The sequence below is a fragment of the Phaenicophaeus curvirostris genome, chromosome 1 (assembly GCF_032191515.1).
Source record: "Phaenicophaeus curvirostris isolate KB17595 chromosome 1, BPBGC_Pcur_1.0, whole genome shotgun sequence".
Classification (NCBI taxonomy): Eukaryota; Metazoa; Chordata; class Aves; order Cuculiformes; family Cuculidae; genus Phaenicophaeus; species Phaenicophaeus curvirostris.
Window position 1 is genome coordinate 105663417 of NC_091392.1, and position 21726 is coordinate 105685142.

General features: G+C 38.1%; 1 protein-coding gene across 3 annotated transcripts in view; it reads left to right on the forward strand.

Annotated features, from left to right (window-relative positions):
* Positions 1-21726, forward strand: part of USP25 (ubiquitin specific peptidase 25) — a 91525-nt gene that overhangs the window by 31627 nt on the left and 38172 nt on the right. For all 3 annotated transcript variants that reach the window (XM_069870463.1, XM_069870472.1, XM_069870482.1), the window contains exons 5-6: positions 5083-5245; positions 18378-18464. In XM_069870463.1, the coding sequence (XP_069726564.1) occupies positions 5083-5245; positions 18378-18464 (250 nt within the window). The remainder of the gene's footprint in view (positions 1-5082; positions 5246-18377; positions 18465-21726) is intronic.

The window sequence follows — 21726 nt, forward strand, 5'->3', positions numbered from 1 at the left end:
AGTACTACCTCCTTGTGAAAGACTAATTTTGTAAAAATAAATTAATTACATGGGGAGATTCACCACAATAATTCTTTTCCTCGGTTCACTGTATTTAGCAGTTAATTGGTTTATCAGGGAAGTCCAACTATGAGCACATGGAGAATGTTACTTTATCTACACTAATTTTCTTTAGAAAAGTAAACGTGCTAATTGTGAGAATAAACATACCCTTCCTCTCCCCATTTGTGATAAAAGCCATCTTATGAGAGTTTAAGGTAACTTATTTTAGGAGAGTAAGATGGGATGAGAGGAGTTTATATTGTCAATAATTTGAAGATTTTTAAGGGGTGCTTTTTTTCTAAGGCCTCAGTATATGAGTGTATACATGGTTAGAGTGAGAGTTCTGTCCAGTTTTGATTGAGAAATTCAACTCTTGCGTGTTCCTTTTTGAAGGACAAAATTGTCGTAATTGGAGCTGTAATTCTGGCAGATACTCAGAAAGATGGTCCTATTTCTGGGAGTAGAAATCTTTTTCCTTTTTTTTTTTTTTTTTTTCCTCCCTTTCCCAAGCTTTGGATTCTTCTTCTATGCTCACTCTTGGGAGCCTTGAAGCCTTGTTTTTTTTCCTGTAGAATTTGTTTTCCACTTCTTGGACTAAAAAGACCTTTGTGTCTTATTTGCTTAGCCCATCACTAAGTACTATAAATACATTCTACTTAAATTGTGATGTATTTTTTCTGGTTGCAGAAGATAACAAAATATGCATTCTTTCCCCCTGCGCCCCCCCCCTCCCCCCCCCGCCCCGATGTACAAGGGCACGTAGACAACCTGTTCAGTTACATATAGAGAAATGTATTGGTGTTCTGGTGAGATGTATATTTGATGGCATAATCACACACAATAGCATGTACCAAATTAAGAGCTTCTTGCTACCAAGAGGGATGTGGCCTGCACACCGTACCACATCTTCAGTACTTGCTATAGTAGCCTTTGGAGCATTTGTTGCATGAATTTCTTTCCCAAAGCAATAAAAAAGATAGTCAGTAAAAGATTCAGTGTGTCATGGCACAAGGAATAGAAATGGGACTCCTCTTGTGAATCGAGTCAGGGAAGAGTGAGAATCTAGGGGGTTTTGGCAGCATTGGGGTGTTGGATTAAATCAGTGACCTACTAAAATATACTCTGAGTTGATGGCAAATCATGTCAGAGTTGTACAAATACAGGAAGTTCAGAATTCTTCATCGGAACTTCTCAATCAGTTTCCCTAAGCTAAAGACTTCAGACTTTTTTTTTTTCTTTTAAATGAAAAAATCAATTTGTAGTTAACACCCTACAGAAGAATGTTGGCATTCCAAAAGAAAGCACAGTGTCTGTTGGGACTTCTCAAAACAAAAAGGGGAACACAGGTTGTAAACAAGTCAAGCTGCAGTGTTTTACTTTTGTTTTTTATAAGTTAAATAAGAAGCAGAAATCAAGTCCATAATAAGCAAATTTAAAGTGTATTTAAATAGTCTTTGGTGTGGAAGATGTCTTTTTCAAAGGTATTCATAGTAGTTTGGAACCTAATTTGCAATGATTTTGTTAAATTTTCCAAGGGAGCATTTGTGGAATTTCTTGATTTCTGTAATTAATGTAATGCACGTAGGATTTGTCTTCCTGGATATAGTAGCCTTGTGCTACTTAATGAGGGCAGATATGATTGTTGAGAAGAGTGCAGCTGAAATGTCCAAGTGTCCACACTGAACATTTTGTATGTGGCATGTTTAAAGTATTTTTCTTTTTTTTTACTGTTCTCTATTTAAATCTCCCAGGGAAATATGCGTGGTCAGTGTATTTCTTGATACAAAAAAGTTTCTCCTGATTATATTACTTTTCATGAATTGAAGGAGGATGAGACTGGCCAGATAGGGCTTCACCAGGGAAGTTAGTAAGATGACAACTGAAAGGAAAAATTAACTGGCCTGTGTTGTGCCTAGGATAGTAGCCATATTAAGATGAGAGCCCATACTGTAAGTGCATAAGGATGTCCAAAACCCCTGGACTTTTTTTTTCTTTTTTTTAAATGTGGTCAGTGAAACTGCTGGGGACTGTGGCGAAGCATTGTGTGTTTAGATCAGTGGTGAAACTGGGGAGGATGTGGGATTAGAGACGTTCGTTGATGTTTAGCTAGAAGACAGTGCTAATAGGAAGAGCTTTCCTTGTTCTTTTTGCTGAGTAGTCTGCCAGAGTGGGCTTTTTTGCAGCATGTTTGGTGGGCTTCCTCAAAATGGTGTGGCTGAACTTTTATGCTGTGGGCTCACATTGCCTGAGGCTTATTGCATTGTCTGGTATTATTTGGCCTCATGCAAGCAGCTCTGGAAAGCTGTTCCGCAGTTCTTAGCGTGTTATGGAGAGAAATTAAACACTGTTTTCAAGTCCCATGCCAAAGCTGGTATTTACTAACCCTGACTTCAGAGTTTTCCTACAACAAGATTCCAACACTTGGAGGTGGGGAAGCCTTTGATCTCATGGGGCTAAATACATGCTATACCCTGCATGTAGCTTATGGCTTTGTTGCTAGTGACTGCTGCTGTGGTCTCTGAGGGTCACAAAGAGGGTGTTTGGGTGGTGTAATCAAAATTGCTAAATTCTTGAGCATCCTTCCAAAAATTTAGTACACTTTATTGAAAGCAGTCTGCGAGTAAGATTCTTTGTCGTAGTCTTCCAAGTCAGGACTGTATGAATATAATGTAGTGAACATTATAGCATTAGACTTATACTTGCTATGCTGGTAAACACAGTTATTTTTGTAGCTTTTGAGCTGGTTATTAGATTCCTGTTTACTGTGCTCACTTTAGTTTTGTTTCACATCACAGCTATTATTGTGACTGAAAATGAATTTGGTACGTAGGGTGTGCAGCTATTGTATGTGCTCTCTGAGGACAGATAATGTTATGACTGAAAATAAGGAAAAATATCATGAATCTTTGAGAATCGTGTACTTTATTAAGACATAGAAACAGATTTGAGGTGGAGCTAGCAAGTAGGAAATCCCTAACCTGCTAAAGAAATACGAACAAATACAGGAAGAAAATTTAGTCGGTAATTAAGTTGATAAATGATAATACCTTGGGGTCAGGAAACTGTTTCACTTTGGGAGTATTTATTTTTCTGCACTTGAATCTTAAAATATCTTGAAATATTCTTGAGCGGGGGGGGAAGTTTTTGTATTTCCCTGAAACAAAAGTGGTATGGAGTAGGTACTGTAGTGTTGTTATAACATCATTCTAATTTTTTCCAGTCTGTCAGAATCTTCCCATCAGTTTTAAAGGTCCCTTGAATTTAGTTTAAACAAGAGTTTGGGCAATTCTACCTGAATGAGAAATCATTTGAAATATGTATGACATTTCTTTTGAATTAATTTATAATTTCCCCAGCAACTAACTTTTACTCTATGGAGAAGTGCATTGCTCCTCTAACACTTTTGAACAATTGTATCAGTGAGAAGGGAAATGAATTTGACTGTGTCTTTACGTTTTGAGGTTTTCTTGCAAGATAACATTATCATATCTAGTGTAAGAGGCTTTTACCACTGAAGAATCAGGTTCCATCTCCATGCATTAAGAGATGTTAGAACAGAAAGCCTTACAGGATTATAAGCCTGTCCTTTCGGTGCCTTTTGAAAAGATGATATGCTGTTTATGAGTTTATATGTCAAAATCTAAATATCAGAAATTGGTCAAGTTTTAGGTTCTTCCACAATATATTGATACAAAAGTTGCATTCAAACCATATGGACTCAACTTCTGAACACTTCTATTTTTTTCAAAATAAGTTGCAATAGCAAATTAGTGTATCTCCCAAAACAGTTATCTACTGTAAATTCAGATAATGCTTCGTAGTTCTTTTCTATCTTGCAAGATACCTTTTCTTATTTGACAGGAGCAGAGCTTTAAACAAAAATGTACAGTTGGGAAACGAGGGGTTATATCCTGTGGTTTGGTCCCCTGTTTCTTTGGGGTTTTTTTTTAAGATGTTGAAACTTTGTCTAGTAACTCCATTTACAGACCAGCCCATCTTTGGTTAGCGAGTCTAGTGAATGGGGAACCCCTAAGGCTGCACAGACTGCTTCAAAGTTTGTTATGCTGCTCCTGAAATCCTGTGATTGGCAAACATAGTGATTCAATAGCAGCTCAACTTTTTGTATGATACTTGGATGAGATACTTGGGGATAAGTGGTGCACACTCTAGGCATCTTTGCTTATTAGTTAGAGACATTGTTATATGACCTGAATGTATCCATCTCTATTTTTCTATTTAGACTATGTGGCTGCCACAAATTACCTTTAAGGTGTGCTTTATCACCAGGCTAAGGATATGTGCTGATACAGAAATACTGTGTTGAGTGAAGCTTGACTTTGGGAGCATTGTACAGATCAGCTTTATGAATTATGGACATTCAGTGTATATAACATAGGAATAGTTTCCTGTGAAGAGCGTGGTCCTTGAAGTGTCCAGTTAACATGTGGGTTGGGATTTTAAAAAATGTGGAAAGATGTCTTCTCATGGCTCATAAAGTAATTACTCACTATGTAAAGTGGTAAATACAGTCGTGTAAGTTGCAAAAATGGAAACTAAAAAATCATCTTCCATTTTTGAAAGCTGCCTAGCTAGCTTTGATTTCCTTGTCAGTAGAGTAAATGTTGGTGACTTTGTGCTTTGTGTAACAATAAAAACATTTGTAGATAAAAATACTACACTAATAGTGCTGCCTAAAATTTCTTGTTGTCCACCCTACTTGAGTCTGGTTCTTAACTAATTGATGACTTGCGGACTTAGCTTTTATAGCTAGAGCTCTCACACACTTACTTGCTGATCACGCACTTACTTGCTGATCCCGTTCTCCAAAAGCTAATGGAATTGCTTTAAGATAACTTAAAGTAAAATAGCATCTTACTTTCGAAGACATACTATTGCATATAAATTTAAAACCAAGTTCAGCCAACAATGAGTTAAGGAATGATGTAATTAGGAAGATCTGTTAGTAACTGAAGGTGTTTTACTATGCCTTTCTTTGTTTTTGCTTTTTCTCACATCTTTCCCTCCCTTCTGTTCCCAAAGAGTTCTAGAAGCCAGTATTGCAGAAAATAAAGCAAGTTTAAAGAGGACACATCCAGAGGTATGGAGTGACTCTCCAAACCCTTATGATCGAAAACGGCAAGACAACTGTCCAGTAGGATTAAAGAATGTTGGCAACACATGTTGGTTTAGTGCTGTCATTCAGGTATGTCACCCTCTTCGATTAGCTGTGTATGCTCTTCATTGTATTTAATGTGAGGTGAGTTATCTTGTTTTAAGAGGATAACTTAAGATATCTGTTCTCCTGGCAAGTTTAGGCCACTGCATGATATGTTTTTCAGCATTACTTATTTGTTGAATCTCTTAACATGCTAATCTGTAACTGAAGTGTAGAAAGTACTGTAGCATAACTAAGTGAAGCTTCAAATTTTTTCTGATTAAAAAGTTGTTGAAGACAACTAGTCAAGCCTGTGAGGAACCTGGGTGTTTGCAGTTCATGCTGATACCAGTGGCAGTTGTGGGTGCCTGAAAATGTGAAAGCTGAATTACAGATCCAGAACAGACTTTTAATATAAAAAGGTATGCACATAAGTGACTGAGAGGAGGTGGCTGACAATGGAGGTAGGTGGAAGAAATAACAGAAACACAGAATCTGAGTAGCAGGTCGAGGGAGATAATTCTGCCCCTCTACTCTGATCTTGTGAGACCTCACCTGGAGTACTGTGTTCAGTTCTGGAGGACAGAAAGGACATGGATCAGTTAGAGTGAGCCCAAAGGAGGGCCACGAAGATGATCAGAGGGCTGGAGCACTGCCCCTATGGAGACAGCCCAAAAGACCTGGCATTGTTCAGCCTAGAGAAGAGAAGGCTCTGGAGAGACCTTATAGCAACTTCCAGTATTTTTAGGGGACCTACAGTAAAGCTGGGGAGGGTTGGTTTGTCAGGGAGTACAGTGATAGGATGAGGGCTAAGGTTTTAAGCTGAAAGAGGGTAGACTTAGATTAGATATTAAGAAGAAATTTTACTGTGAGGTTGTTGAGGCACTGGAATAGGTTGTCCAGGGAAGTTGTGGAAGCCCCATCCCTGAAGGTGTTCAAGGCCAGACATTGTCAGTCATGGAATGCTTACTAGAATAGCTACAAGGAAGTAGACAACCGAGTAGTGTTCAAGAAGGAATAACTGATAAAGAAATAAACTGGAGAATGAGGAAAATGAAGGTCAGATATAGATGCAGTTTTGTCTGCTTTGGATTGTTTTACCTAATACAGCCAATATGTCTGCTTTTAGTCTGATTTTGTGTATGACTAGCTGCATTAAAAGCAACTTTTTTTGTTTTTAAAGGTAGGTTTACTAGGGAAGTTAGTACAGATACTGCAACTTGTCCCGTGAAATCTAATGTTCTAATATCAATAATTCATTGTACATAAAATTTATGAATCCATCTTTTTAAAAGTTTTTTTATAAGTGATTGCTGAATCTGTACATTTCTGTAAATCTGTAGGTATATTCAAAGGCATCCAAACCCACAGAAAACTGTGGTGGAACTGGAATACGATAGGGGGAAACATTTTTGGTCCACAAGAGGCAAATTCAGCATATTGTAACTTTGTAGCTTGAAATTTTGAGAGGAAGTAAATAAAATATTTAATAGCCATTTAAAAGAAAATTACTTTCAGGCTGAAGCACTTCAGATAAACTAATATTCTCACTTTCATAGTGACAGCTGTTGTATTTCGGGCTGAGTCCATTTAGATCAATGTTTTGCCTAGCGAGTTCTGCAAATGGATGCCTACAGGGATACAAATGCTATACATGATGCTGCTTTGTTAAAACACTCCCAAGCCTTCAAGTGCTTTCATCTTGATCATTTCTGGTTTGTTTAGTTTGTAATCCCCACTGGACTTATCTTTTATATGCTTATCTCACTTCAACCTTGCAACCTTGTTATACGTTGGGTTCTTTGAGTACAAATTCCGTAGTTGTGCTCCCTAGTGCATAAAGAACCACCTAATTTTTGTTTGTTTTTTGAACCTGGTTCCCACTAGCTTTGTCTGAAGTCTCTTGGTGTGCCTCTGTGTCTCTTGGTGGACAAGACAGTTAAAGGTTGGTTGTCATTACACTTCTGTGGACTGTCTTTCAACAGATCAGCGGTCTCTTTTTCCAAGCTGACTGCTGCGTTGTTGCCAATATAGAATCTGTTCTAACCTCTGATCTGTGTTGTTGCTGTTCTCCAGATATTTCCTATCTCTAGTAGTGTTTTAGTTGTGGAACTGGGAAAGTTCTCAAGGTGTGAGTGGGCTGTGAATTTATGAAGTGGTATGACGGACAGATACAGGCTGTTCAGGAAAGACAGGTAGGGATGATAAGGAAGGGTGTTGCCTTTGTTGTGAAGGAGCAGCTCAAATGTATGTGGTGCTTGTGTTGGACAAGATAACAGTTCAGGGTGAGACTTTGTGGGTCAGGATAAGTGGAGAGGCTGGTGAAGGTCCCATCCTGGTTAGTCTCTTACAGACTACCCTCTTCAGAATGAGGTTGTGAAACTTTCTTTAAAGGCAGCGAAGTCTCTGGATAAGTCTGTGGTTCCCATGGGGAACTTTAATAAGCATCCTGACACATGCTGGAAGTCCTGTACAGCAGGACATAAACTAGATATCTGGAGAGTACCAGGCACAACTTATTGATAAAAGTACTGGTGGGCCTACTGGAGGTTATGTACAGCTGGATCTACTATTCCCTAAAATGGGAGAACTGGTTGGATATGTAGTGATGTGGGTACTCTTAACTGCAGTGACCATGAAATAGTGTGGTTCAAGATGCCGATGGAGGGAGTAGGAGGTTACAGACCCTAGAGTTCTAGAGAGCAGATGCTGACTTCTTCAGAAGTTGATATCTGGAATCCCAGAGAAGGCAGCTCTGAAGGACAGAGGATCTTGGGAAAGCTGGCAACATCCTCTAGTTGCAAGAAGGGCTAGATTCTGCTGCTCACGGAGCTCATGGACAAGCTCCAATGCAAGCAGGCAGTGTGCAGGATCTGGAGGCAGAGGTGGAGTTTGGAAATGGTGCCCAAGCATGTAGAGATGGTACTAGAAAAGCGAAAGCTAACCTAGAGTTGATGCTTCAAGGGATGTCTAGGGTAACAAGAGGTTTTGAAAAGGCTGAGCAAGGAGAATGTGTTATTGTTGCTGAGGAGAGCAGATGACTTAGTGACAGCAGGCTCAGATAAGGCTGAAGTATTCAGTCCCTTGGTTTTCCTCAGTCTTAGCTGATGAGATCTCCCAGACCACTGTATTTAATTAGGGGAGAGGAACTCTGAACAGTGGTTGAGGATTGAGTTGCAGATTACTTGAGACAGTTTACCCACCTGTGTCCGCAGGACTCACTGAGCTGCAGGTAGTGGTGCATCTTTGAAAGATTATGAGAAATCAGAGATTTCTGATTAACTGCAGACAGGCCAAAGAGTCAACCTGGGAAACTATGGTATTGAGAAGGTGGAGCCAGGCTTTTTACAGTAGTGCATGTTGGGAGAATGAGAGGCAGTGGGTATAAGTTAACATAAGACATTCATGCTGGATATAAGATGCATTTTTCTCCCCATGAGGATGGGCAGGTAATGGAAGTTGCCCAGAGTAATTCCAGATCTCAAGATAACTGGTATTATGTATATGTGCATTTTTGTAAAAGAAATATTTGTACATAGGGAACTGCAAATATTTAAATAAATGTTTTGAAGGAAACTTGTAGTTTAATTAATTTACCACAGAAATAGGAACAGAGTCTAGGGAATGTAAAAACCTATGCTAGAACTATGATCTCATGTTATTTATACCCGATGCGCAACTGTAAACCTTGAAAATGTATTTTAAAGAGGGCTGGCTAGTTCTTAAAGTCACCACCCATATTAGGTGAAAATCTGGCGCATTTGGAATTTTGGTTTTGTTTGATTCTGAAAGGTAGTTGAACTTCCGTATGTAGGTCTAAAGAAAGTAATTCAAGCAAACTATGGAAAGATTTATAACTTCAGTTGATTGAAAATGTAAGTTGTTAATAATGTCTGCCAGCCAGGAAGGCTTACATTTCAAACATCCACCCCAGGAAATTTAATGCATGTTAATTTAGAGCATTAGCTAATACCATATTTATTTGTGCAAAGGGCAGATTGACTCCTTGGGTTGTATTTGACTGTGCAGGAGTATTTTCAAGCTCAGTCTTTCTTTAGGAGTCTTTTGAAACATGACACATCACTTAGGTCAACAATATCTAAATGTTAACTACTGTCAGTCACAATGATACATTGTGTAATATAATCTAAAACTAAATGGCAAAGAAAGAAAAATATTTTTCCTTCTGTTTAAGGGGTGAAAATTAGTTTTTGACATTTTGTCAGTTTCCTTATGCAATGTACTTTGGTTTTTTTTTATAGCTACTAATTAGCTGATTCAGTCAAATGCAATCATCAATGATTTGTTTTAATTGTTTTAAGGGCATGAAATTCCTGAAGTCTGCAGTGAAAGACAGCAAATACTAACGAGTCAAACATTGCTAGAAATACTATGTATTAGTTTGTATTTATTTGCGTGTTAGAGAAATATGCACATGTGGAAGTCATCTTCTTCTGTAGGGAAAGAAGGGAAATGTCTCTTTTCAGACAGTTTTGCTTTCGATAGTTACATTCAACATCATTGGAATGAACAGTAAGATTTTTTCCACAGTAACTTCTAAAAATCTGTCCTGTTGTTGAAGACTTTTGACTGATAGTATCTTGAATTTAAAACAAGAGACCCCCAAGAAAACAGGACAAATGAAAACCGTATTAAAGCATGCTTACTTCTTCCTTGCCTGCCGAGAAATGAATCAAAGTCCTTCAATGATTTTCCCACCTCCTCTTGAACCTATAATAAACCTGCATTTTTGACAGGAGTTCACTCATACATGCTTTTCATACTTCTTAGTTAGATTAGCTTTTATAAAAGGATTAATCACTAAATCAAAACGTCAAGGATATTTCTGGAAGGTTGCTTATGTGTGGGTTTTTTTGCGTTGTGGTTTTTGTGGTTTTTTTTTTTATTTATTATAACTGCATATGTCTTCTCTTGAAATAGAGTTCAAGAGATATGTTCTTTAAAGAAACAAAAATGTGGTTTTACTTCCTTTTGTGTAGCAGATTTCAGTGGCTCCCTTGTAAAAAGGTAACTTCACAATTTTCCTTGGTTTTAGGAGTTTATAGTCTAGCAAAAAACCCCAACCTTATAAATAATACATTTATTGAGCCTGTGAAGCAGCTCTTTTGTATCATGCTGGGCATGAGTTAAGTGTTTGCAGGATGTGAGATGTAGAAGACATCTAACTCAAAGGACAGTGATGCACTATGGGAATCATAACTGTAGGCTTGCTGCCCATGCAAGTTGTCTCCCAGATGTTTTGCTTTAAGATGTTACATAAGAGCAACTATCTTTTGGAATTCCAAGTAGAGCTTTAGTCATGTGTGAGAAGTAATTCTCTGGTAGTACTTGCCCCTTAAAAAAGGTCTTGCTGGAGATATCTGTAGTTGGTCATTTAGTGAATATTATTTACTCTATGCATTAAGAGAAATTTCTGGGGGAAGGAAGACAATGTGTGTGGAGTCATATGAAAATTGTGTTGTGAATGCTGCTCTACTTCCCCTCCCCTACAGTCCCATACCTGAAGTACTACATGCAGTGTTTTCCTTGGACTTGTGGGTTCCTGAGGGTCTGTCCACATTGTAGCTCTTCCATTTAGGGAAGGAGTTATCCAAAAGGACAGTTAGTGTTTGGCTTCTCCACTCTTATTTCTCCAAAAGTCTGTCAGAATCTGATATCTCATTCAAAAATGAGACAATTATTTCTTTTCCTTCCCCAAAGGGTTGCAGAACAAAGAATTAACAAGCTACTGTCTTACAAGCATAAATCTCAAATCTCTGTGGCTGATCTTTAACTTTTGTTTTCAGGGTCCTTAACATCACTTATGGTATTTTGCTGTGTTGTATTGTGTTTAGGAGCAGCCTTCCTGCTTTCCTTGTGCCCAGTTCTGAAATCCTGAACATAAGAAGCATATGGAACTGTTGGAATGGGTCCAGAGGAGGGCTACAAAGATGATCAGATGGTTGGATCACCTCCCATACTAGGACAGGCTGAGAGAGAGTTGGGATTGTTCAGCCTCGAGAAGAGAAGGATTCTAGGAGGCCTTATAGTGACCTTCCAGTACCTAAAGGGGGCCTGCAGGAAAGCTGGGGAGGGACTGTTTATAAAGGCATGTAGTGATAGGACAACATAATGATAGGCTTTAAATTGGAGAGGGGAAGATTTAGACTAGGCATAAGGAAGAAATTCTTCATGATGAGGGTGGTGAGGCACTGACCCAAGTTGCCCAGGGAAGCTGTGGCTGCCCCATCCCTGGAAGTGTTCAAGGCCAGGCTGGATGGGGCCTTGAGCAGCCTGATCTGCTGGGAGGTGTCCCTGCCCATGGCAGGAGGGGTGGAAGTAGATTATCTTCCAGGCCCCTTCCAACTCAAACTATTCTATGATTCTATGAGTCTATCTAGGGTGAGGATCTTATTTGATCCTAAACTTCTGGTTCTGACAAGAAGCAAGCCAGCTTGATAGGTGAATTAAGCAAGTATTTTCTTCACAGTTGGTGGCTCAGCTATTGTTCTTACTGTCTTTGAAGCAGCCTAACACAAGTATCTAACTTTTGCATTGTTTTGCTTTTCCTACTTGTCATGTTGAATGGAAAGGATTGTGATGGATGATGTGGTAGTGAACTAATAAAAAGAGTCTGGTGTTACCTATAATGAGTCACATATGTACATTGTACATGACTCCCTTTCTTCCACTGCATGTCCAGGAAGCATTGTGTGCTGACTGGCATCTAGCTCAAATTTCTCATTTGAGTTAAAATGGTCATTGATGGAATATTTTCTGTCCTTTGTTTTGTTTGTGGAACAGCCTGGGACAGGGGGATGTGGTATAAACTGTTCCATAGAGTTCTATGGGCAGAGGAATAGTGATGTTGGAAATAGTTTCTTGCTTTCCCTCCCTCCATCACTTGCTCTGTTCCCATGTTGAGTAATCAACCTGTCACTTCCAAGTTCAGTTATCCTGTATTTGGTGACAGGATATTCCTTTCCCTTTTTTTGAAATTTCTGTTCTGAAGACTTGGAAAGCTTTACCTGATGATGGCTTTAGCTTTGACTCACAACTAGTTGTTCATTTAGTTAAAACACAGAGTAGGTGTTGGGTTGTGATCCATCCTATGTGCGGTTCCTGGGATTAGAAGGGCCTGAAGCCATTGCATTTTTTAGGTGTGTTGTTTGAAGTTATACCACAAACTTATTTCATGTTGTTGTGCATTTAGGCAAGAAGTTGAAAACTGTAACCATGTAAGGAAATGTTGTCTGTTATTTTGTGTCCTAACAGACTGTTTTTTTTCTTGCTTTGAATGTGTAATAGAGGAGTGGTTAAATGGCATTTTGTACTGTGTGCCAAGACACAAGTATAAAGTGAATTCTTCTAAACATGTCTCATATCATACTTATCTGTCTTCTGAATTGCAGTAATGTTCCAAGTTTGTTGCTATAAAAAAGTAGATTTTCTCTAAATACTATGATGAGCTGTTTGTTTAAAATGCTGACCTAACATAAGTCTGCTAGAGGTCTAAAGTTAGTTTGGCTTTCTAGATCAAACAGTATGAAAACTGTTTTCCATCATCTTCAATGCTACACCTCAGCTTTTGGAAAAGCACAACATGACAGCTTAGGTTTTCAGCAGTTTGGAATGCTGATTGGTTGACTATTTATAAATTAAAATGTCCTTTTTGAGTTACTTGCCACAGCCGTTAAGAACTGGGACTGAATCTCTCCAAGTATGAGAATGTTAAATGTTTTCCTGACTACTACCACCGTATGTGTGGGGTTGTTCTGCTGAAGTCTAACCATGAGATAGTGTCATATCTGTCTGTAGGAGTTATGTTTCAGAGAGAGAAAAATCTCCTTTTCCTGTACTTTCACAGTTCAGTTTGAAGAGGAGCCTGCTTAAGTCCAGGCTTTTAAGCTGTTTTCCTCTCTTCCATTTCCTCTTCCTCACCTACAGTTTTCTAAAGAACACAAGGACTTTGAGTAAGGCTTGTGACTGTGCCAGATTCTCAGTGTATGGAAAGAAATAATGTCAGGAATATGTTTTGGATGACTTCCTTGTTTTCTTAAGGTACTTTTTTCAAAATGGGAGAAGACAATACACAGGGTTATGTGCTTGAGAGAAAATATATTTAAAATACTTTTTAGTCTTGTTACAATAAGTATTTTCTATATTTTAAGTAAAATGTGTTGAACTAATTTGCATATACATATAGCAGTCAGTTTTATTTTAGTTTAAGCTTTATAGGAAGAGTTCTTATTATATTTATGCTTGCTGACTTACTGCGTGCATAGGCCCAAATATAGGCCTGATGACCACATTTAATACCTGTGATTAGTTCCTATTCTTAAAATAGGATTTACCTCTTACACAAGTAAGGCATGCACAAGTGGTGTAAGAGGTAGCCCCAGCATGAGTTGTAACAAAGTACTGGTTGGAAGGGAGTGTAGTACAGTACACAGTGTGGCTACTTCATGGACTTTGTTTTTTGAGAAGTGGCTTCAGCAATATGAACCAAAAGGCAAAATAGTAAAGTAGATCAGTAAATAGAAAAAGCAGGGAAGGCCTTAAACTATTCCAAATAATGTACTTAATGACATAGGCAAAGTTCTGTTTCTGCTTTTCATTTTTATAACTGTAATGGTGTATTCATTGTTTAATATTGCTCTCTTCTTGCTGTGCAAAGTGAAGGTAGGTGTGGTCTCTTCTTTGTGGCTTTAAAATCTTAACAAATGTATAATTGGAAGTGTGTGACAGGCCCCAGATGATTAAATGAGGCAAATAAGTGCTGCAATATGTTAATACATATAAGCTTTCAACTTACACAAGATCATGTTTTAGCTAAATATGAGTACTTGAAGCAGTTTGTTCAGGAGCTCTGTAGCAGTGCAATACTCTTCCTTCTACCTAGTTATTGGTTACTAGCCCAATTAAATTCATCCCAAATTTTCTTTGCCAATGTAGAAGTTAGTCTTTGCATTTTTCACCTGTTAAATCTCAATCATGGGCACTGATTTGGGACAAATTCCTAACCAGTATTTGCTGGAAACATATAAGTATTATTATGCACATCTACACCAATTGTGGCATCCTTCCCTACTGTTATTACCCTTCCCTTTGGTAAAAGTGAGCCTGCAAATGACCTGCCACAGGAATGGAAATTGCACAGCTTTTCTTGGGTTTGCTCTAAAAGAAACTGGAATGATGACTACATTTCACAGTATGCTGGTGGTGGTCCGGCTGCCTGCAAGTAGTTGTGTCCAATATTGTTTGCTAAGCTTCATTAGCTGTGAGTTTTCTGCTCTCCATCCCTCACTTACTTATTGCTCTAGGAGATGATCAAGTATTCTGCAGCCATTGCAGCACTGATTACATCACTGGTCAAATGTATTCATTCTGCTTAAGCATCCTAGATGATTTTCTGCCAAATGAGAATGTTTTTGGCATCTTGCTGACTGGTTTAGAATTAGTAATCTGAATCACTTTGTTTCGCAGAACAGTTTGTAAGTCCTTTGCTTCCAAGCTTTACATTTGCAAACTGAATAGGAAGATGGCTGTGTTTATGGTACTGTGAAATAGGATTTGCATGTAAACTTCTATAAAGGTGGTAAATATTTAAAAAATTCTTCAGTTCTTGTGCAAATTTTTTTGCTTTTTTCTTCTCAGTGGTGGAAACAAACCCAAAATTGTTGGTCAAAGAAAACAAAAGCTTTTCATACATCCATTAGTGAAGCAGCTGGTTTGATGCCCCGTGCTTATCGAACTTGCAAGAATCCATCAGAGAGCCTATCTAAAGATCTATGTGGTAGCTTCATAGATCATCTTCTATCTAGATGTACAAGTACTGTTTCACTAGTCCAAGTGTTGTTGATGTCAGTAACTTTACTATTTTAGGACTCTGCTAGTGTGTGCTAATGATCTGTGTTGCATGCCAAACTTTTACGGATTTGATATGCTGACTAATTTATATTCTTGCAGTATTATGGCAGGCTCACAGTTACTGAATGTTAAGAATTAATCCTTTACTCAGGCAACCTAAATTCTGCCCAAGTCTTTATGCTTGATAATACTATATGTTAAGGGGGAAGAAAAGGGATAAGCAGGGTATTTTAGGTGGAACCAAGACAAGCTTATATTCTAAAATTGCATTTGGGCTGTTTGTAGTGTGGGTAGACCTTACTCAAAAAAGTGAATGTTTTTAGCATCTTGCAGTTGCAAAGCTACGTCTCTACCTAAGTCTCTCTGGCATGACTGAAAATAAGTCTACAGCATCATCGTTGCCAGCAGCAGAAAGCAATAGTATGTCTGCTGTCGTTTAGTTTGCACACCCTAAACTGATGCTGGATTTTTGATGTTGTTTATTCTCATTTTCTTTTACTATGTTGTTCAGCCCACAAACCGACATAATAGGAGGGAAGTATTGAAAAATCTCTTGATTTGCATGATAATTTTAATAGGTATATTAAAATATACCTATTTTATTTTAGGTTTAGCTTGATCAAGTTTCTAGATGACAGCTTTTAAATAGGCTTAAATCCACTAGGGGGGAAAAAAACCCCACATTCTAGAGAAGTTTTCTTGTATGCATAGGTTTTGCATAGTTTAAGTTGGTGAGGTATAAAAATATTTGATAAGGCCTGTAGATGTGAAGTAGCCACTTTCAGATCCAGCCTGTTTTCTTGCACTGGGACTCCTGACACCTTTTCTGTCGCTGCAGCCAAGTGGGCGAGAGGTGAAGTGCTACCCCATGTAATGTGTTTGGAAGGCCAATAATGCTTTGGCCTAGGGCCAGCTGGTGGCACTTGGGCTGGGGACAGTCTCTGCCATGTGTCTTGGTGGCTGCAGAAGCAGCTTCTGCTACCCTGGGTATAAAAAGCCTAGTCAACAGATGGCTTGGCAAACTGTGCTTTGTTTTGCTTTGCCCTTTTCTGAAGCACTGCTGTGGTTGGCTATGGGAAGTCTTCCCTGCAGTGAGGGCTTAGGTGAGTGTGTTTGTGTCTCCCTACCCCAGGACGGTAGGTTCCTTCTTGAGGTACTGTGGGCACAAATATTGGTTGGTCTCAAGCACACTTGTTGTTTAGTTGTTTACACTTAGACTGGGAAATGATCTTTTTCTTATGAAGACGGAAGTTTACTGAAGTTGATGCAGCTCAATATAGAAAAGATACAACATGATACAGCTCTGTTAGCATTAGCGATGTTGGCAGACTATAGCTATAAGCATTGTGTTGTATCTCACTACAAAGATGCGCAGCATGAACTGTTTTGGAGAAAAGTTTAATAACTAAATATCTTGCGTAAAAAATTTTGAGTCAAACAAAGGTAAAGAAGAAAAGACCATATCAGAAAGTCTTCTTAATTCTCAGCAGCTTGTGGAAATTGGTTCATTCAGCTTAGTAAAGCATGGCGTTACATGTCCACGGTTTAGAGTTCTGGATTAAAATAATAACAGTTTTTGTGAAAAAACTTGTGGATTGAATGCCAGGCAAAAATTCTAGACTTTAGAACAGTTTTCTGTACTTAATTCATGTGTGTGTATTATGAAATTGGCTGGCTCAACTGCTTGGCACTTCCATGATACTCAGATTAGTCATGGAGAGAAGTCAGTTTTTGGACACACTATTTCAACAGCTGGTTTATTTTGTTTGTAAGACATTGCTATATTTTCCTCGATGAAGAGCCCAACAGTGGAATGCTGTTACATCTTGAGACATAACTTCAATTAGTATCAACTTCTAGAGTGACACTTGAGTTAAATATTAACATTTACTGTGGTTTGAGTAATTAAACAAAGGACTCTGCTTTAATCTCCCTTCTCTGCTAGAATGGAAGGAAGGGGAACCTGTATTTTGTACAGAAAAGAAAAAAGCGTGACTACTCATTTGTCTGTGACTTAGAAAGATCAGAAAGGTCTTTTTTTTTTTTTGTTGATGTTTTTGGTTCTTTGATTCTTTAATTTTTAATTTTTTTTAACTCTCAGACTGCTAGGAAAGACAACTTAGCCTTTTCATTTTGCTGGAGGTGCTGTATACTGTGTGCTATGGGAAAAGGTTACAGGCTCTCTCAAAAGGAGAGTAGGGAACATTGCAACTGTTCACAAACTCATCTTATTTTTCCTTACAGCATGTTTTAAATTATTAGAATAAATGCAGTGCCTCTTCACAATTGAGTTTTTCTTTCTTGACACTATGGGTTTTAAGTCCTATAAAACCTGCTGTGGTACATCACTTAAGTCTTCACCTTTGTAGGACAAGTTGCAGGATAGAAGTCTGTTGCTTTGCCTTTCCAAAATAAGTAGCTGATATGTGATCAAGTGGGAAAAAAAAATAGTTGATCATAGATTGTAAGACCAAAGGATATGAATAGGAGAGCAAATCTTTCCTGTATTTCTCTGAAGAGCAGGGTTAAAATATTTTAGAACTTTTCTGCTGTTCTTTCTTCACCAAAATGCTAGTCTGTGGTAATGAAGTGAATTTTATTGAAATGCTTTCTGCCTGTGCAGAAAAGCAACGATGCATTATGCAGGGGCTTCAGTTCTCAGCCACTGTTTTGTCTTGTACTCTTTGTCTTGTACTCTTGTGACTCCAGGCTCAGTGTTGCACTGTGGAGTTCTTAGCGGATGTGCCTGTAGACACCTTTTTTCATGTCTTATTGTCAGTCAAATGAGAATGGTATCAGTTCCTTACCTGCAAAGATATTTAACAGAGTTTCCTTACTCTAATGTACATCATCCAGATCCTGTAATAATGGAAGGAGTGGACAGAATGCAACAAGCACAGTTAATTACAGGTGGATTTAAGTTCCATATACAAAGATGTACTCTTCTGCACTGAGGAGTTATATGATAGAGGGTCTACAAGAAGAATCTTACATGACTGAACAGACTTTAATTTCAGTTTGAAAACTGACAGTTATACTATTAATAAAATTTTTGTAAAAAGTAACTATAATCTAAAATTATTTTTCATTTATGTTACGAAGTGTAAAGAAACATTTTTATTATGCTGTTTTAACAAAAATAATTGTCTTCTGGTGAAAATATGTTTACCAAAGTTAAGTGGAGTAATTTAGCATCTGAAGTAAAATTGAGCATTGCGTATGTTTAGCATTTATTTTGCTGAGGCACATTTGGAAGAATTTTGTATTATTTGTTACAAGTATTTAAACATCTTCCAACTTTTCTTTTCAGTCATTATTTAACCTACTGGAGTTTCGAAGACTAGTTTTGAATTTCAATCCTCCTGCAAATGCTCAAGACTTGCCTCGAAACCAAAAGGTAAAATTAGAAGCTAACTTCCCCTGATGGCCGATAAGGACTTTTCTCTTCTGTAATTGAATTTTGCGCTGTTCTTTAGCTCAAATTAGCATGCATTTCATGGATACCAATTAACATTTCTCTGAGCTTCCTGTTATGGGTCTTCTGTAAAATAAGTTAGCCTCACAGTAGAGTAAAGGGCAGGGTGTTGAGAGAGGCAGAGTTTGCTCGCAGTAGTGCTGCTTAGACCTGGTTCAATGGAAGGGCTTTGCTGATAAAGCTTAGCAGCATTGCAACTAGTGGGTGAGCATTTCTAAGGTGAATGGAGCTTGTATTAACACATGTATTTAATTCTAGACCGCTCACACTGTGCAGCTACAGGCATGCTTTTCAGATGCCCACACGTGTTTCATCTGTGTAGGTTTACCAGCAACTTTGTTAGTGTTGGCCTTGTCACTTTGTTCCTTTTTGGGGGTGTGAATTACTTGTAACTCATGATTAAACCTCCAGTTATTAATTTGTCTATTGTGGCTTTCATATTAGGGGATTGTAAGCATAAATTTTCTCATGTTTATTCTGGTACTCATATGGACTGGGGAGAGTGAGACTTGGCTTGAGTTTCTTTATGACCTCAGACTAGCTGCATCATGGACTGATGCACAGAACAGACCAATTTTTCTTCCTTCATGGATGCCTTCTGAGAGCAGATACATGGAGACACCTTGCTTTCTATGTTATGAAAAAGAAAGGAAGAAATGTGAAGAGGAAGTGGCTGCATGAATCATGAAGGCACTTGATGCCCTGATTTTTAGCAAGGGCTTACAGAGCGGTGAATTTTTGCATATGCAGGAATTAGGTTATTGCCTTTCACCTCTTTCTTTCAGGCTTTACAAGGAGTGCATTCTCAGCCTGTTCTTAGTTATTTGGTACTTCAGGCTTGACTGGAATGTTCACTAGAAAAAGTAACAGCTAGTCCTGGTTTCAGTTAGGATAGAGTTAATTTTTTTCCTAGTGGCTGTTACAGTGCCACGTTTTGCATAGAGGATGAGAGGTAATGTTGATGACATACTGACATTTCAGTTGTTGCTGAGCAGAGCTTCTGCTAAGTCAAGGACCTTTCAGCTTCTCATGCTGCCCTGACAATGAGGAGGCTGGGGATGAACAATAAGCTGGGAGGGAACACAGACAGGATGGCTGACCCAAATTGGCCAAGGGGATATTCCATATGATATGTTATCATACTCGTATATAACTGAAGAGAGTGTTGACCAGTGGTATGATCGTTTCTTGGGGACTGGCCGGGCATCAGTCAACAGGTGGTGAGAAATTCCATTGTGCATCTCTTGTTTTGTATATTCTTTCATCATTATTAGTAGTAGTATTTATTTCCCCTTTCTTTGCTGCCTTATTAAACTGTCTTTATCTCAGCCCACAAGTTTTAATCTTTCTTCTGATGCTCTCCCTCATCCCGCTGCAGGGGGGAGTGGGAGTGAATGAATGGCTGTGTGGTGTTTAGCTGCCTGCTATGTTACACCACAACAGAGCTGCAATTAAAAAAGCAAAAGAAAATAGACATAGAAAGGATAGTGTCTGTTTCCTAAACTTCTACATATGTAACATAAAGAGGAAGTTGGATGTTCAGTCAGAACTGTATAATTTCTCCCCTGCTCTGTTCAAAGAGCAAATTGTCAATTGGGTTTTATTAAATGTTTGTATTAGATCATGAGATGGTGTGCAAATACAGCATGAGTAGTATTGAGAACATGTCACAAGAAGATGATGGGACAGTTTATTTTAGTAAGAAAGATGGAATATATTCATGCTTTACCAAAGAGTTGTACTGAAATATTTGGGTTTTAATTTTTAGGTCGACTTACTGCCTGCCTGTTTCATTATTAGGAGTATATTTTTGTTTCAGTAATATTCTCCAAATGTTCCAAGTTCTTTACCTTTGTTTTTGAGGACGTAAAAAGCAGTTGACGTTTTAGAAGTGGTGTGAAATAGATAATAACAAGCTGTTATCTTTGAAAAATATCCTGCCCGTTTCTCACCATGACAGACAATATTAATGCATTGTGAAATAATGGTGTGACACCAGGGGAGTATATGGATTTGTGCAGAAACCTTACTTCTGCAAGCCTGCTATTAGGAATCTCTGGCAGTAGTTTGTATTCTCTCCTTTAACCTAAATTCCAGAATGAAGTAACCTAATTAATTGATGTACTTGTCTGGCTTATTTACAGCTGTAAAAGCATTATCTTAGTGTTGTGATATGTTTTGGGGAGAATTTAGGAAAGAAGATAATTTTGCTAGTTGTAATTTAGACAAATACAAATAATAACCATGTATGCCTCCACACATGGTGCTTTTTTTTTCTTTATAAGGTGAAGGCAAATTGATTAAAGTTCTAATATAAACTACTAGTTGACAAAAAAAGGCCCTGGAATTTACTTCCATCTGCTTTCTTGCTTTAAAACTATCTTGAATTAGTTCTGTTTTGGTTTTTATTTTTAGCCTAGTATTAAGTACTGTACATACCTGACATTCCATTGGATCAGATTTCCTTATTAATATAGACCAAGTTTTAATAGTTTCAGATTTTTAAGACTCTGGTCTACATCCTGTTATTCTTCTAATTGGTGGAAATCAGTGTTTAATGCTAAGGTCATGACAGACTCTTGATTTGGAATTAAAGCATGTGGTTGTACTTCAGGGAATATTGCATAGTGGGGTGTTTTTATTCTCTTCTGTCAGTATCCTGATTCCAAATGCTATTAATGATTTGGCATATAAAATTTTCAGTCTGGAAGTCATTGGTGTAAATTCTGTCATTTAAAAAAAAACAAAGCAAAACAAAAACAGCCAAACAACAACTCTATTGTTTGCCTCAGCTAACTGGACTTTGCCTTTCTGGATTTTAAACTTAGGTGCGTACACTTAATGTCTCCAATATGTTTTTGTTTTTTAAATTTGAAAGCCATTTTTCTTTCTTGGTGTGTTCTTTGGCTTCCTTCTCTAAAACAAATACGATTCTTTGTAGTTACTGCAGCTTCTTTGCTCTCCCAGTTCTCTTACCTCTTGCTGTCATATCCACAGATCTTTCTTCATGTACGCAATGAGGCCAGCTAGGTATTTGATCGACAATATCTCCAGGAAATATTTTCTTATCACAGAAAGTGGGTAATGGTGCTGCAGGTTAGCACATCCTTACCCCTGTTTCAACACTGTTAGCCAGTGTCTTGTCATAGTCATTGACAGTATGGAATGTTTGCTGTGTATTTAA